Source organism: Callorhinus ursinus, unplaced genomic scaffold (assembly GCF_003265705.2).
Source record: "Callorhinus ursinus isolate GAN/ISIS: 27379988/994484 unplaced genomic scaffold, GSC_fseal_2.0 scaffold13, whole genome shotgun sequence".
Lineage (NCBI taxonomy): Eukaryota > Metazoa > Chordata > Mammalia > Carnivora > Otariidae > Callorhinus > Callorhinus ursinus.
In genome coordinates, this window is record NW_027397075.1 from 34745502 (window position 1) to 34763636 (window position 18135).

At 43.7% G+C, this 18135-nt stretch overlaps 1 protein-coding gene and 1 long non-coding RNA gene across 3 annotated transcripts in view; one reads left to right on the top strand and one right to left on the bottom strand.

Annotated features, from left to right (window-relative positions):
• PAPPA2 (pappalysin 2) overlaps window positions 1-1036 on the top strand; it is a 265350-nt gene extending 264314 nt beyond the window's left edge. Inside the window, exon 22 of the mRNA XM_025878001.2 lies at window positions 924-1036. Coding sequence (XP_025733786.1) covers window positions 924-998 — 75 coding nt within the window. The 3' untranslated portion in view covers window positions 999-1036. The remainder of the gene's footprint in view (window positions 1-923) is intronic.
• A 4158-nt stretch (window positions 1037-5194) lies between these two features.
• LOC141374011 (uncharacterized) lies at window positions 5195-17901 on the bottom strand. 2 transcript variants are annotated; one of them, XR_012380548.1, is made up of 3 exons: window positions 17776-17901; window positions 13963-14052; window positions 5195-5330 (listed from the first exon to the last, which is right to left on the bottom strand). It is a non-coding gene; the product is annotated as an uncharacterized lncRNA (long non-coding RNA). The 2 variants fall into 2 exon arrangements; XR_012380547.1 differs by lacking the exon at window positions 17776-17901 and adding an exon at window positions 15871-16048.
• Window positions 17902-18135: the final 234 nt, after the last annotated feature.

Genomic DNA, 18135 nt, shown 5'->3' on the forward strand with positions numbered 1-18135 from the left:
TAGATGGTTAAATGCTATGCCTATCTATTTTCACCTCACTAGATTGTCCATGCCCAAAGGGTAGAATCCTTGCTAAAACTTTTTACATCATATCTCTCAAAATGCCCAATTCTCTCTGAAGCTAGTTATGGACACTCAAAAAGTATATTTGTCTGTTGGTGCTGTAGTGCAAACAGGTAGAGAACAACTTTTGCTGGATCATTTTTGGTGCAGAGTAGGGATAATTATATAGCAGGAAAGCAATCCAGCCACAGACAATGGGTAGAGAGATGCATTGTTTCACCAAGTCAAAGTACATCCTGGGTTCAAGATGGGCAAAACCTCATGCTTATAAGATGGCAAAGATGATAGTATGGCTCCAAGAACACCAAGTAGGAGTCATAGAGCTAGGCTGTAGAGCCTTGGTTTTCCAGATAGTGTCATGACCTTAAGTTAAGTCATCCAATCTCTCTTGGCCTTCCCTATGAAAAGAAAATGCTAACATCCATCTTACCTACTTTACAGGGATTTTGTGAAGAGGATAATGGCAACAAAAACATTAGCAGTGGTTCTTGACATTAATGATTATATTAAAAGTAGTGGTAACAGGTGTTATAGATGCCTGGAAATGTGTGTTTTATATCCATCATTTTATTTAAATCACACTAACACCGCCTGGGGTAGTTACTGTTGTCCTTCCACTATATGTATGTATGTACACACACACACACACACACACACACACATAAAGTGAAGCAAGGAAGATTTACCTTGCTCAAAGAGACATGTGTAAGTGAAAGAACTGAGTGTTAGTTTCAGTTCTGTGATATTAACAGTAATCCCACACTTCCTCTGGGACCAAGTGAGAAAAGCAGAAGCTGGTTGAAAAGTATGAAGCTTGGCAAGAAAATGGGTTATTTCAACTTCTCTTTGATTTCCCCTAGGTCATTCCATTTGCTGCTGACTGTGACCTGGATGAATGCACCTGCCGAGACCCCAAGGCTGAAGAAAATCAGTAACTGTGGGATCAAGCCCCTCCTTCCACTGCCCTGGAGGCAGGAAGAAAGAGAGGCCTCCATAACAGGAAACAAAAGGTGAATGAAGAAGAAATGTTGTGAAATGAAGGAAGGAGGAAGAGCATGAGGATCTTATAGACATGCAGGAGAATGTTTATAGGTGCCAACTGTTGCATCAAGTAGCCCAAGTAGGGAAGAATCCCAGGCAAAAGTTTCTTCAAAGAGGCAGTTGATTAAAAGTGGAAGGAGAAATATGATAGATATACAAGGACCCTCCTCCCCCATTTATATTCTATTCAACCCCATCCTCAACTCTTGCCCTACTCCCCACTCTGCACCCTGCCAACTATTCAGTCCCACCCAACTTGTAAACCAATACCAAAATACTAGAAGAGAAGTTGCCAGGGACACTCTGTTAACACCCATTTTGAATGGATTGCCATCTTTCAGGGCTCATCTACTCTAAACTGGCTCCCTTTCTTTCATGTAGTCTCCTTTAGTAATAATGAGGTTAGTTATTAGTTCTTCATAGGTATTTAAACATAATTATATAAATCTATTATATATATATTATATTTTTTGCTGTCTACTAAGCTAAAAATTATACATTGTTCCACATATTGCTGCTGTGAAGTTCACTTCCAAAATGAATCCTGAGGGTTTGAGGACAGCAAGAAAACTTGTTCTGCCATTTTTCTATTGATGGGGGTTGGCAGGTTGAAAGGGAAGTGGTGAAGGGGAGCGAGAGAGAAATTAGGTGGAGTTCTTGATATGAACATGTCAGCTAATCATCTTTTCATGAGCAGGAAGCTGGGCCCAGTTTGAGGAGATGAAGGGTTGGGATGATAACATTAAGAGGCATGGCAGGTTAGGTGGGAGTACCCATTGGTGCTGGGGCCAGGAGAACCAGACTGTGGTTCTTGTGTATTTCTATCCAAAAAGAATATATTCACTACTTTTCATTTCTCAGAACTCTCATTTGGAGTTAGCGAGACCCAGGATTCTCTACATTCCCATATGTGTCTGTTCCAAGGGTGGCTCTTACCCGCCAGTCAGTGAGCAAGTTTATACTGGGGCTTGTTCTCTGATTGCCATGATTACAGGAACTCGCACATTTCTCATGGTTGGCCTGTGCCCTCTCTCCTTCTAAGTCCCCAAACCTGGCTATCATTCACAGACACATGACCAATTGATGATCTGGGAAAAAAAATGTTATGGACATGACATAGGGAGAAAATGGGAGGAGACGGAAGAACAGACAGAGATGGGGGAGCCAAAGGAGGCCATAGAGATGGGAGAGGCCAGGAGTAAATTAGAGCCCCAGGCAGGAGGATGAAATGAGTCAAAGAGACTTGGCCTTGTTCCAAGTCTCCAGAACAGATCGGAGGGGAATCCTTCAAGCAATGCAGGATCTGAGGTAGATTCTATTCGAGTACAACATATATCCATGACCTAGAGTTTTTGATTGAGCAAGCTACGGAAACACGTGGAGCAAGGGTGACACTCTGTGGGAAGAGAGAAGAATTTCAACTATTTAGGGTCCATTTTGTTGTCGTTTTCCTCTCTGGTTAAATAGATGGACTGTGGGTAAAATGACCATATTAACTGCCTCTATTTACATCCCAGGTTTACTCTTTTCGCACATGGTCTATTGCAGTTGTTTTTGGTAACAGTTTCTGGATTAAGCCTTGGGGAAAGAGAGTTAATTTCTTGCTCAACACTTCAGTTTGTTATCTCAAGAAGGGCTGGAAGGCTTGCTTCTCCCTCAGAGCTTCCTCTCCAATGGAAGCGAAGAACAGGCCAAAATTAGAGTGCAACCTTGGTCTCTCTGAATCATCTGCTCTTTGGCTCTGACCACAAGTTTTCGACTCTTCCCACCAACACTGAAGCAATGGCTTTGCAAATAGGAAGAGGAAATATTCCCCCACCGCTATCGTGAGGAAAGAACCATATTCTGGAATGGGAAAAAAAGAAGGGGGTATACACATATTTATCTCTAGGGACATAAAATGAGGGTGGCACCATCATTGGGGAAAGGAAGTAGCAGAGATTACCCATCCAAAAAACCCTTGTCCTCTATGTTTCTAGCCATAAGGGAAACCTAGATACCTACTCCTCATTGTCTGGGTTCACATTTAGTACCCCCCAAAAAGAATAAATATTCCTAGGATTGTAGTAGGCTTCAATATGGAAAGGACAGTGGAAAAAGTTTAGATCCTCCATTTTTTTTTTTTACAAAGTTGTAAAATTGTTTTCTTGGGGAGAGTATCCATATTCTTGGAAGTGCATCAAGCTCTTTGTCAGGGAATCCTGCCTTGTCTGAGCCTGAGGCAGCAGAATAGGTATCTTGGACATCACCCAGCTCAGGAAGGCTACAGCTCCCCCACAAGGCTGCAAGCCTGTGGTTCACACCAGTGTGGGTCTGTGCTCAGTTTCTTCACAGAAGGAACAGTGAGAACATTTCTCTGTCATACTTCATTTACGAATATTTTATTCTCCATTGGCAACATCTACAATCCACTTTTGCCCTGAAAAGGCAAGAGGGCAGTTTCTGTGGTGCGTGGAAAGTCCTTCTGGCTGAAGGCTGCCCGGCCCTCATCAGCTCTGGCCATTCAGAGATGGCAGGCTCTTCTAGCCTGTGTCCCTGGGGCCCAGGGTGTTGAGCTCTCATGTCACTAACAAAGAGGAAGGACAGAGACACCGTGGTCACAGATTCCCAGGAGATATCAACTCCCACTCACTCTATGTGGTGGTCTGTATTTGGCTGCTCTTACATATCCATGGGGTCATGGAGGACCTCTCCCACAGGCCCTTCTTTGTTCCAAAAGTCACTTCTCTGCTTCTTTTTTTTCCTAGTAACCAGGGGCTCTGGTTGTCCAGGTTGCCCAGGACTAGCTGACTCTAATGGCTAGTGTGACAGTCTCCAACCGGAGAGATGAGAGGACAGAGTAAGGAGAATGGGCAGTAGGCAAACCTGTACATGAAAGTGAAGAGTTATTCTTGATTCTCTCCTTTCCTTGCCTCCATTACAAGACATTGGACTTGGCACTTCCTCTCCTCTGTAAGATCACTATTAAGTGCATCAGTTAGCACCCGAAGGGGATGGCTTGATTGGGAACACAGTGAAAGGAGCTGATCTACTGTATTGTAATGTAAAACAGCTACAGCCAGTTATTTTGTAAGATTATAAGATGTTCATTAAAAAATCAGCACAGAAAATATGAAGTGTCTTTGGTGTCTTATTCTTTGTTTAAATCAACCATCACTTCGAAATCACTTTTCATTTGCCCATGCCAGGTGCAGACATCATCATCAATTAATTGATTGATCATGCCTTTCAGACACTAAGAAGTGATTTGTTAAGTAAATGGCATGTGTAGAGAAAATATACATGAACGTTTATAAGAAGAGATGATATGTACCAAAGCAGAGCACACAGTCGTGATGTCAAGTGTCTCGTGAGTTGTAGAAATAAATCCCAAGAATCATTTATGGTTCAAAGGAAGTAGGTGTCACTCCTGGATGCCAAAGGTACATAGCGTTTGAAAGATGGTCTGAGAAGCAGGCATATAAGAATGATGGACAGAAATGGGAAAGAGGGAGAGAGGATAGTCCAGGCAAAGTGAACAACAGGGCTGAAGATGTGGAGGTAGGTTTGGGGAGAGGCTGGGTGATACTGGATACCACTGAGGCATCCAGTTTAGTAGCAGGTAGAATTTAGCTAACATGTGCTATGCATTTGACACACCATCTTTTTTGTTTTATGTTCACCAACATATAATACATCATTAGTTTTTGATGTAGTGTTCAATACAATCTTATTTAATCCTCACAACAAATCTGCAACTTCCATATTCTCATTTCATAGATAAGGATAGCAAGTGTCAGTCTGGTGAGGAAAGTTCCTTAAGTTCATATGACTGGTCTTAGTTTTAAGCCTGGCTCTGTGAGACTTCAAAATGCAAGGAAGGAAAAGAAAAATGGTGTTTAATGGGATGTGAAAGGGAAGAGGGGAGGAATGGAGAGAAATGTCAAAGATGAGGTCTCTGCTTTAAGCCTATACACCTATGAAGATTATCATCACTGACAGAAAAGGGAAGGCAGGAAGAGCAAGCTTTTGGAGAAAGAGCATATATTGCTATTTGATAAAATCAGTTTGAGGTCCAGATAAATAATTTGTTGGAAGTTTCCTATAAAGTAGTGTTTAGCACACTGGAGGAGGCTTCTGCAGTTGGCGGGCAGCTTGGCAAGGTCTCTTTAGTCATGCTGGGCATCATCTGGTGGCCTGAAGGGCTGGGTGGTTGTCCAACACACCTGTTAGCCATTCGGTAAGTCCTATGGAATAGATAGGTGGAAATGTGTGCTCGGAACTTAGGGGAGAGGCTTGTGATGAGAAATAAACATTTGAGGGTAAGAAACAAAATAACTTACCTGATATTTTCTTTCCGGTTCACAAATTGCTTTCTTATGCTTTATTGCTACCCAAGGGCTAGGCAGAACAAAACCAGCTTTGTCTGTTTCCACTTTACAGATGAAGACACTGAGTGTGAGAGAAGTTATTGAAAAATTTAAGTTCATGTAACTAAGTTCAGCTTGGGATGGGAATCCGTTTTCTGTTCCCCAAATGCAATGTTCTTTCCACTACATGATGTTCAGCCTATTAGGTCCAGAGTGAACCCATACCCAGTTGAAATGGGAGAGTTAAATGTCTTTTTACCTGTTTATGTTTCAAGGTACTAATTGGTTTCCTTGTGGCTTTGTTAGTAGTTGATGGTAGGAAAACTGAGAGCAAAGCTTCTAGAGTACTCTTCCAGGGCTCTCTCCTCATGCCAGGCCCTGAGTATAAGCAGATGCCCCTACACATGTCAGTTAGGCCAGCTGGACTGAGACATCTGGCAAGGCTGCCTTCTCCCTAATAGCTTCCCCAGGGATAGTCCTGGAGAGAGACTTTGGAGCTCTGGTTTCCATTGACTGACAAACTTAAATGACATGATGAGTCACCTGTCAGCTGGGAGACTCACTACTCTTAGATTCAGGTCAACCAGATGATGAGGGGCTTGGCATGAGGAAGAGGGTAAGGAGAAGATTTTACACTTATAAATAGCTCCATGGCATCTCCGGAGCTGGCTCTGGGTCTCTTTTTATGTCCCTCCAGGAAGACCACTGATTCTGGATCTGTAACATTTCAGGCTGCTCAGTGGTTAGCTGGGAGAAAAGAATGTGGTGGAGAGAATCTTATATCTCATAATAGTCCACATCCATAAAACCTTTCTATGCCTTGGGTATTTGGGTCTGGAACAAGGTAAGACTAGTTTAGAGAATAGATGGTTATTTTCAAGTCTGCCATAGTCTGAGTCTACCTGGACTTGAATGCACATTTTCTGGTCAGAATTCAGTCTGGCGGTCAACTCATTAGGAAGTGTGTGTGATCGGTTACATCCAGCAACTTGCTAATGATCCCTTTGATTTCTTTTTCTTGATCGTGCCACTAGATGTTCAGGTTGCCTATACTAGTAGTAGTACTAGTAAGAACTGGTGTGACAATGGCAGGGAACATTCTTATGAGAATCCACAAGTCTGGGTAACATCTCAAATCAGTATAATAAAAACATTTCTAACCCCTGAAAGTTAGTCCAGAGTAATTACAATTTGCTCATATTCTTTGAATCAAATTTCCTTCTAAGGATAATTTAATATAGACAAGCTTCCTTTTCTTTGTCTTTATCCACATGAAAGTCATTTATTCAAATGCAAAAAAAATTATAATGAGTATATAAAGGGAGAGTATTGACTTTTTAATGATTACCAATCATGCATCAATTTGTCTTTCCTCCCCATTAGGTAGCTGCTATCAGAAGGCAATTGCCTTTTAAAAAATGTTTATACACATACAAGTCATAAATTTGAGTGTCACAAAAGGCTGTAAAAGTTAGAGAACTTCCCCATACCATAATTCGATATGCATAGGTCAGAGTGCTTTCTGAATAGTAAGGCAAGTTGTGTTAGGACACAAATGAATTCCAAGGAATGATTTTGTTGGTGGTGAATTAATAACCTTGAGAATGACCTGGAAGGGAGATCCCATAGCTTCTTAAAATGTCCTAGTGGCCTCCGCTCTGGGAAATACTGCTTATTAACTCAACACTGCTAATGCTTTTTCCACTTTGATAGGTGATCTGCTGCAGGGAGGCTGAGGACATGGATGACTGAGTCTGGACCGTGACAGGCAATACATACGATGCATTAGTGACTCATAATCTATGGGCAGCAGCATGGTGACTTGCAAGGGGCAAGCTTTTGAGCCCGACAAATCTGAATTTGAAGTCTGACTCTACCACTAACTAGATCTGTCTCTCCTTAACCTCCCTGAGCCTACCTTTGTAGGGCAATGCCGAGCACAGTGCCTGAGCAATGTAGACGGGAAGAAGTTAAGGAGTGACTGATAGAAACGATGTGTATAGACTACTCTGTCAAGAAGTTTGCCAGTGGAGAAGATGAGGGAACTGCTTTTGAAGTGCTTGTAAAAACCCTCCAAATCCTCAAACATGATGATACTCAGACATTAGAGATGTGCACCATGATTATTATATTTTCAGGACAGGGCAGATAAGAGAATCCTGTGTGGTTTGGTTGTCAGATGTTCTAGCCTACTGATTCAGAAAGAAGCAAAATGGATTGTAGGATGATGGTGGTATAGCATGGCACTGAGCAAAATGAAGTGGGTTACAGGGAAATTTCTGGAATTGGCAAAAAATGCTGGTAAGCTGCAGATATTTGGAATATCTCGGGAAAGTTGCACTAGCTATGTGGAACGCTGATTATTTCTTCAAAAATCATTGAATTGCTGAATGTATTGAGTTTGTAGAAGAGTACTCAGTACAATTAAACACAACTTTCTACAATGATGGAAATGTTCTATATCTGCATTGTCCAATGTAGAGCCACTAGTCATGTGTTGCTACTGAGCACCTGAAGTGTGACCAGGATGACTGAGGAATTACATTTTAGATTTTACTCAATTCTAATAATTTAAATGTAAATAGCTACATGTGGTGGACTCCATACTGGACAGCACAGTTCTAGAATATCACACAGACGAATTATTCACATTTGCTTTTAAAATACACTTTGGGCATTTTTTTTTTTAATCATAGCACTTATGTCCTATGGTTGAAGTAAGGGCATATCATGCTCAGCTGAGTATCTGTATTATATTATTCTAATTTAGGAAAATTTAAATTTAATAAATCATCTACAAATTTATACATCTAGAAACCTCAAACCAGAAATAAAAAGCAAATAAAAAGGTCTCTTACTAGCATGTAGCTTTCCATAAAGCCTATGCAATTTTCTGACAGATCGGGTAACCGAGTTACCACTGGGACCTTCACTATGGGAAATCAGACAGTGACTGAGGAGCAGGGAAACACTTAACAAAAATGAGACATGGGAAGTATTCAGAGAGGTACAGAGAGGCCCAAGGCAGCACAGCTAACAAATAGCAGAGTCAGGATTTGGACCCTGGGAGTCTGGCTCCAAGCTGTGTGCATTAACCCACTATGCTGTAATAGCACACCCCCTTTCTGGGGAAACCTCACGCATAAAGCACAAGACTTCGTGTTGTAGGTGCTCAGGTGTGAAAAGGTCTCCAAAAGACTGATAATGCAGTCTAGCATTTTCCTCCATGAGTTATCCTGCCTTGTCATGAATCAGTCTAATATTAAAGAATCATCTCCTAGGGCTGTACACTTTGTATCTGGACTGCTGTGACCTTAGTGAAGCAAAAAAAAAAAAAAAAATACTCCTAGAGCTGGTGATATTGTTTTATTCAGTAAATATTTATCGAGCACCTATTCTGTGTCAGGCACTAGGCATACAGTAGTGAACAAAACAGTCTCTGGCCTCATGGAGCTCGGAAAGAAGTGGGAGACAGACCGTATAGCAAGAAATACATATGTCTCCTGGTGAGAGTGCCACAAAAGAAACTAAGGTGTGGTAAGGTGGCCAGGAGTGGCCACGTGCGGGGAGGTTCTAGTTCATGCAGGGAAGGTCTAAGCATGCTTCTCGGAGGCATGAGGAGGTAAGAGAGGAAGCCCACTGAATCCCCAGGGAAGACGAGCCTGCACAGGGACCAGTGGTCGTGAGCTGGGACAGAACTCAGCGTGTTTGCAGAATAGCACTGAAGCCAGTGTGGCCAGGGCAAAATGAGGGCGAGGGATGGTGGCATTGGGAGGGGTCATGGAGGGTCTCCTTGGTCACAATAATGTCCCTGGCTAGTTCTCAGAGGGAAAGCGTTTCCTACACCGGCTTCTCTGTGCTCGCATATAATCCATCCCATCCCCTTTGTTACACTCACACTTGTCATCCTTCTTCCCGCTGGCCCTGCTTTCCCCCTGGCTCCCATCACCTCCTCAACAGTCCATGGTGATGTCGCCAGGCACGGTCCCCTCTCCTGCCTCTTCCACTGGTATACAGACTCCACATCATTCCTCGGCTCTCATCAAGTCACCCATGACTCAGCCAAACAGCTTCATAGACTCTGCACGTCCTCAATGGTCGAAGTGGTCTCAGCCCAGCCAACCCACTGCACTGACTTCCCACTGTTTCTGAACCAAGGCTCCTTCCCCCTGTTGAAGGGAATGCCTCTCTGGCCTCGGAACCCCTGCTTTTGCTCATGCTGTTCCCTACCCTGGATCACCTTCCCTCTGTCTCCTCATGTCCCAGACTTCATTTGCTCAGTCCTTTTTCCCATTCTCCAATTTCACAAAGCTCTGCTTCATTCCCTTTTATGAGATTTATTGAATCCATGACCCCTTACCGTCCTCTCTTAGGATAGTCAATCTAGGTGACTGGTGTTCTGTTGGCTGTGTTCTGTCTTTCCCCCCAAATCAACTGTAAACTCTTTGAAGGCAAGTGCACTTAGCTCCACTAGGTCATTTGGTGACTTTTGTGAGGACAAAACAGCATCCCTTCATCCAAGTGAAAGCAAACCAGCATCAGAGACCATGGCTAGAAAAAGTAGGCTGGGCTTGATTTCTGGCCACACTCACCCCTGGGATCAAGCAACCCTGAGCAAGACACAGCTTCACATCTCTACATGGTGGCCCTGGAAACATGCTGCTCCTCAGGCTTAGATCACAGGCACTGCCTTGCACAGTGCCCGGCCTGAATAAAACCTCGAAATTTGCTAAATTGAATTCAACCCTGATATTTTGGGATGTGAGGACCAAAAGAAAAAAAAAAAAAAGAAGATGTTGTGTTTGGGGTTAAGGGTGGGCCTGTGGACACTTGAACTTTATGCTTTGATTGGTTCTTTAGCAGTAGTCCAGAAAAATGGTATTGATACAAGGGCAGCATAGAAGTCTGAATTGTGAGGGCACAGTGTCAGAAGGACTCATTTTCAAGTTGACTGTTGAATTCAGGGCTTGTCAGTCAGTTTTATGTTGAGGAATGCCTTAGCCCAGCTAACAGATATGCACATTTCAGTTTTAGGTGTGTAGTCCACAGGGATTGGGAAGAAGCAGTAACTACTGATCAGACAAGATAGAGAATCTAAGAGGTAACCTGACCTGTGATGAAATTGAGTGATCTTGAGCAAGTTACTTAATGGCTGTGGAGACTCAATTTTCCCATCTGTAAAATGGAATAATAATTTCCAACTTAAAGAATTTTTTTGCAAAAATAAAAGAATTTTTATGCAGATTTACTATAATGAACATAGAATACATACCATGGAACCAGCATTTTATATTACATATGGTTGTTGTATTATTGTCCAAGGTAAACAGAAGTGTCTCTGGTACACAAAGCCCAGAAGAAGTGTGATGGTGATTGTCTGGCTTTTGAGTTTCCATGCAATCTCCTGGCCCAGGATGTGAGTTATTCTAATGGGTTGTTGGTGTTGGTTTTTCTCTCTCTCTCTCTCCTCTCTCTCTCTCTCTTCTCTCTCTTCTCTCTCTTCCCCAACCCTCCTCCTTCTCTCTCTCTCTCTCTCTCTCTCTCTCTCTCTCTCACACACACACACACACACACACTCACATGCAATTAAGTGTTCTCTGAACCTTTGGCTAGGTTTTAAATATAATTTCATATAAAGCTATACTGTGTGCCAGTTTGAGGCCCCAGATTAAATAGTTAGATGTGACCTGATTCCAAGTATTAAGGGAAGGAAAAAAAATTAAAAAAAAAAAAAACAATGTCAGCAAGACAATGTAATTTATCTACAGTTTTGCAGGGTAGTGCTAATGCCAGAGCATGTCCCAGAGCTCTGCCTGGGCAGCATGCTCATTAATGAGCAATCTGTATCCACCCATAATAATTCTGCAGTTAGACAATTTACCTTCATGAAGTAAAGAGGACCCCAGGCAATGGTCATGGCTGGGGGAGAGTAGCAAGTTTCCCTCTAGGTATAAATGAAGCTCCCAGAGGTACCAAGGCATCTGTGGATTTCAAGCCTTGATTCTGTCAAAGTGAACTCTGGTAGACATTCTAGGCACTTCGGTCGGTATTCATGCTAGCTCATTTAGAGAGTATAGACTTCAGACTCAAGACCTAGTGTGGGCTCTCAGCTCATGGAGAACTTGGGTAGATGACTGAGTCTTTCAAGGCACAATTGCAAAGTAGGGAATGAGTTTATATTTGCAGAGTTGTATGTGCATTTGACTGGGGAACATTTTTAACCCTTGAAAGTACTTGGCATGTAAAGTGCTCCATGTGAATTCCTTTCCTATAGCATAAAAACTTGACCTGAGATGAAGGTGAGTGACCTTGAGCAAGTTAGTGGCTTCAGGCTCAATTTTCCCATCTGTAAAATGGAATGCTAATTCCCAACTTCAAGAATTTTTATGCAAATTTACCATAATGAACGTAATGTATATGCCATAGAGCCAATTTACCTGGAGTTCAAGAAACAATTATTAATAATAAATATATACTAATGAACGAATTTCCTTCTTTCTTTCTCAGTGACGTGCACAATACCACCCTCTTAGCATTTCAGACACACTTAAAATCTCACCACTTGTCTATAGTTTCCATTCATGCTATACTTTAGATGGGAGTTTCCTCTAAGCTAGTTAAGGCTTAGGGGAAGAGGAATTAGGACAAAAAGAATTGAATCTGGAGAAGGGAAGAGTTGAGTCTGGCAAGACCTGGAGGGGAAAGCAAGGTCAGATTCTGGCAATATCTGTTTTCCAGATAGCGGGAGCTCTAGGGCTCCTTCTTCAGACAACTTGGCTAGCCATTGAGCTCACTGTTACAATCTTATCAGGTTTTCTATGAATATCCTGGCTAATGAAAGCCTCATCTAACTATTGGGCCTTGGACACAAGACCCTGCCTTGACCTCAGGCTTTCACATACTCTAAACCCACTCTTCACTTCCTGCCAGTATCCCCTCCTAGGAGAGTGTGGCTCCCATACTTACCTGCTGTGCGGCCTTGGACAAGTTACTCAAGACCCCCCACAAAGGACTATCTTTGTGGTCTTGTCTCCCCTGCATCTCTCCAGACGTGCCCCTTCGACCCACTGCCGCCCACTTTCCCATTGCTCACATTGCGCCCAAAACCTGTTTTCTGTTTGATCAAACTGTGAGGGTTTGACACCCAAGTCCACGTCCAGAGTAAGAATACTGCTTTGGAAGAGAAGGACAGGCAGCAAAAGAAAAGACAGCAGTGAATTTTTGCAGGGAAGAACTTACAGACTGACTGCTCATACCCTGAAGAATGTCAGCCTCAGAGTTTTTGGGGAAAAAAATAATTTGTAGATCAAGTCTCTTTTGGCTTTTTGTGGAGTTTTCCAAATTTCTTCTGGAAGGCCCCCATTCTGTGGCTGGGGATAGGAAAACCCACACCTGGGAGGCCTGCTTGTCTTTTCCAGGCCTGTCTTCATCCTGAGCATTCCTGAGAGGTACAGGAAGTCCTTGCTGGTGGCCGGGCCCCAGACTCTGTGGGGAGGAATGCAGCTACACTCAGACATTCCAGTTGCTGCTCAAACCCAATGGCACTTCGTTAAATCCTGGACCACACCCTCGCTTTTGAGTGTTTGCCGGTGTTGCCATGGCAACCAAATGCCCTTCCTTTATGTTCCCCCCTCCTCACTCAGCTCCATCACCAACACCCCTATGGTGGCCTCCTCACATCCCTCCCCTGGTGCCGAGACACGTAGAGCCTATGGGGTGAGGATCAAAACATCTTCCCCTATCTGATAGGCAAGAGTGAGACTGCTTGGAAGGCCCAGAAGTCTAAAGTGCATTAGAATGATCTTTTCAGTCAAGGATGACCATGGTGTAGACACAACAGATACCATGGGGGAGATGCAGGCTGTGGTTGAAGGCTTCTGTTCTGTCACTGTCTAGACATCTGACCAGCTGAATTGTCTGTGTGAGAACACCACCAGCCTAGAGAGTGGGGGTGAGGCTCATACCTTACACCAGTTCGCTCAAAACCCAGTGAGCTCAGAGATGGGAGGAGTTCCATTTCCACGAATGCCAATAAACCCATGTCACAAGCAGCCTTGAAAGTGCACAGGCCCCGCGCCACAGACACACCTTCTCTATGGCGGGGACCAACCCCGTGCCCATGATCAGAGTGAGGCGGCCAGATTGGACATGGAAATAGTGCTGTGTCTGGTTTGTCAGTTTTGCTGGATGCAAGAAACACTGCTCCCCCTTATCAGCAAAACAAAACAAAACAAAACAACAAACAGACCGAAAAACCCTCGTTCAGTCAAATTTTGCTGCTAGTTCAGTTCACTCACTATGGTGACCTAAGATATGTTCCAAGTTCCAGGGTGGAGGGAAGGTGACTCAAATGGGCCACCAGGCAGCACTGTAGAGTGGTAAAAAACACACAATGTGGCTCCCATACTTACAGGTTCCAAGTTCCAGGGTGGAGGGAAGGTGACTCAAGCGGGCCACCTGGCAGCACTGTAGAGTGGTAAAAAACACACACTGTGGCTACCATACTTACTTGCTGTGTGGCCTCGGGCAAATTACTGAAGACCTCGGAGTTTCCTCATCTGTTCCATGTAGACAGTAGCAGGGTCTGTGCATGGGGTTGCTTGTTGGGGGAATTAGACAAGAGAAGCCACGTCAAGGACCTCAGATGGTGCCTGGCACATAATAAGCAATAAATACACATTACCTGCTGTTAAACACAACAGCATCTTTAGCAACACAAGAAATCTCACTTAAGATGATAAAACCTCTTAGAGGAAGTTCCATTTCAAATATATGAAAGGATCTTTGTCACCTAAAAAGGAATGCATAATACGACCTTGGAATATGTGTTCTTGCTGCCCCAAGTTGTCCATGTTGTCCAGAGAAAGCTACTGGGAAAGGCGAATATCAGGGACAGAGTTGGCTCCATTTCAGCGTCTAAGGAGCGCTGAAGAGGACCAGGGAGCACCACTGTTGTTGCTTACCAGGTGAGTTCCAGGCATCGCACTAACTGCTTTCAAAAGCCTCGCCTCATTCAAGCCTCACGCTGCCTGTGCTCTTATTAAGCTATCCTGTCTCAGCTCAAATCCACCCGTCTGTGCTCCACGTTGTAATGTTACAAGGCTGCAAACATGGCTTCCTTTTTGTCTGTCAAGTCCGTGTTAGGTTTTGTCCACAGGGGGGCAGTAGAGGAGACTGGAAGGAAAGCAGAGGGAGAAGGGACTCGTCCTCCCCGTGGGCTTGCTGTTTGTGTCTGTGCCATCCTACCAAAGGCTTTTCACCATGGCAACAGCCCCTGGCTCCTGTCTCCATTATCTTTGCATGTTTGAGGAACCAGCCTCGGGAGGCTCCCACCAGGAAGTTCCAGCACTGGGCAAATAGCCTCTCCTGCTTGAGGGCATCCAATTTCTGTTAAACCAACTTCCCCTGCTTTGTTCTTCTAGTCCAAGAGTAAGGGGCGCTTCCCACATTGCTAATTAATACCTCTGTGTTATCCTGGGGTTTCAAATATTTTTGCTTTTCTGATCCTCCAATACCTTTTTAGAAAAAAACCTTATATTAAATGCTCTCTGTTGAAATCTTAACTGGATCCTAACTGATACAAGGCTCAAAGGGCAGAAACAGATGAAGACTTTGAAATCCTTTGTTTTACGCCACTTAAGATACCAAATTAACGACAAATTAGGACTATCTTAAAATATAGATTTAGAAATGAAAATGACAGTTCAGAAAAGGTAAATGAAATGCTATGAAATTGATTAGGGGCCAGAAAGTCTCAGAAATATGTTTTTTGTTCTCACACTATTTCCATTATCAATGCACAATGAACCTATATTCACTTTTGGATGTATCATAATTTTCATATATACATATATACACATATATCATATATACATATATGATGTATACATAATAGATTTTCCTAGATAGTTCTGACTTCGGGTATTCTGTGCCTATTTTGTTCCTACCAATTAGGGAGAACAAATGCATGGCATGCACCTTGCTATTCACCATCTCCATTCCCATGTCAGGCATTGATCATCACTCTTTCTGGCCAGATACAGATCCATCCTCAGAATCCTTTTCAAGTCACAGGCAGCCACTACCACTTGACCAAATCTAGCACTTGAGTAGAAACCTATTTTCTGACCCTGTAATCAATCTTAGAGTTCATAGAAATTTCTTTACTTTCAGCATCCAAATTTCATCTTCCAGATCACCATTCAAACCCTAAAAAGTTACAAAATTCCTGTACTAAATGATATGCAATTTTTAGTTTGAACTGTGTGTTAGTTAAGATCCAGTCAGAAAAGCAGCACACATTTTAGGAAATTCAACAGAGGAACTTCAAATGAGAAACACTTTGGAAGAACTGAAAAGGCATGTAGAGAATCATGGGGCAACCCAAAGATGAGCAACAAGAGGAAGCAGCTCCTACTTTGAGAAGATGAGGTCCTGTTGCAGAAGCTCAGGAGGTGGAGCCGCCTGAAGGGAGCTGAAAGCATGGTGGGAGTTTGCTGGAGGGGGTCTGAGACCAGAAAGGCAGCTGGAATTATGAAGGAGATGCTGGAGACACTATCCAAGTCAGAGAGGGAGAAGCACCCTGGCTTGTTCCCTCTTCCTGTCCTCCAGTATTCTTCCCGAAGTGCCTCCATTACCCAACTGGACCGGAAGCCTGTTGACTCGGGAGTCTGGGAAGTGTAGTTTACAAAAGTTAACTCTATGTGACACTGAGCAAGGCAGCTGCAGAAGTTTGGAAAATGGATCTGAGGACAGAGGCAGTTGGCTTTTGAGGAATGTGGGCACCATTACCATGTTATACTCAACAGTCCCTAGGACAAATGCAGTTAACGCATGTCCAATCTAGTCTTACTCTTGGACACTTAGGTCCAGTGACATCACCAGGGCATTGCGTGAGGTGGTTTCATCCCTATGTGGGTAGGTCTCAGAGTACTGTCTAATCCATCGGGCAGCAAGAGCCTCAGGGTCACTTGACATCTGAATCCTTCTAAACAAAAGAATTTGCTCCTAATTAATGAGTGCAGAACATGGCTGAGGTTCGCCTACCGGGAAAGATAGTAAGGGATCAGGTACACTGATTCATAGCCCTGTGTGAACAGGCATATTCATAAACTCCAACAAAGGGCAGTTTTGGTAAAGAAACATAATGTCAAAATGTGTCCATTCTTATGGGAATCAATCCAATTAGAGCATACTCTGCAAAGTCCCAGAACAAGGAGGACTTTTTCTTTTCTCACTTTGGAAAAGTGCAAACATTCTATTCTATTCTATAGAATGCTGAGGTTTCCTTTGACGCTAAACTGCTCCTTCATTGGTGCAGCTGAAATGACAATCAGTTAGACAGTGATGATGGGAGCACAATTGGAGGCAGGTTAGCAAACTCAGGGCAGGTTTGCAAACTCAGGGATTGAATCAACAAGTCAAGCCAGGCTGTCCTGAAGGGCAGGAGACTTCTGTTCCCCAAGTTCTCCTTCAAGTGTTGGATGCATGCAGAACACAGAGGACCAGCCAAAGTACCCTTAAAGCCCAATACAGGGCTGTGATGAACATACAGAGTGAAAGTCACAATTTTGAGGTCTGCATGACACTCATGTGACAGACAAAAAACCAAGCCAAGTACAAACAAAAAAAGAAACAATTGTGCTTGGCTTGTGAAAACTAGTTGTTTTCTTAATGGTAGTGGTTAAGTGTGCACTGATCCAGCATTCAGCCACGTTCTCTCTTATTGCCTGAGATAGGGTAACAGGCCAGTGATCTGTAAAAATCTCAACGGGAGGAGTTTTTGCCTTTCTAGGAAACTCAGGGAGAAACAAACTCATGGGTGCAGTGGCGGGGGGGGCAGGGGAGGGGAGGACAGTGTGGTGCAGTGGTTAGAGTCAGATCGCCTTTGGTGGAAATGCCTGTCCTTCCACTTAGCTGTGACCTTGGGCAAGTTATATCAGGTCTCTGTGACTTTGCTTTCTCCCACTGAAGAGTATTAATTTCACAAGATTGCAGCAAAGACTGAAGAATATGATGCAGTGAAGTGTTTAGCACAAGCGCCTGGCACACATTAAGCGTGGGGTGAGCATGTCACATCGAGGAAGCTCCAAATGCGAAGGGACAGAAAAACGAAGACACCCTTCCCTTCCAGTATTTCTTTTTGATTCCAAATTGTGTCTCCCTTCTCTTTTTTTCTTTTGCTGGCCCTGGAACTATCATCACTTCCCCGCCCCCATTGCAACTCAGAGTTTCTGGGGAGGTTCCTGAGCTTCACCTGCTCAGATGTATTGGGATGAGCCCACCCTTCTTTCTGCTCCCCTCTGTCGGAGCACAGACTCACCTTACTGGCAAGAGGCATGTTATGCATATGTAGTCCCAGCCTGCAGACATCCTCCTCTCCTTTTCTTGGTGAGTTCACGCCTAGGGCAGGGCAACCTCGATGCTCCATCACGGGCTGGATTTTTTTTGGCTCCCGGTCAGATCCCCTTTACTTAGCAGACCCCCTTAGTGGCTTAAAACAATCACTGTCTTATTCTGTTGCATAATACTGGGGTCAGGAATTCAGGCAAGGCTTGGCAGGGTGATTCTTCTCTTCCATGTGACATTGATAGAAGCTGCTGGGTGGTATGCAACTGGCAGAGAGACTGATCGTGAGGGTCCAAGCCAGCTTCAGTCACGTGTCTGGTGCCTCAGCAGGAAT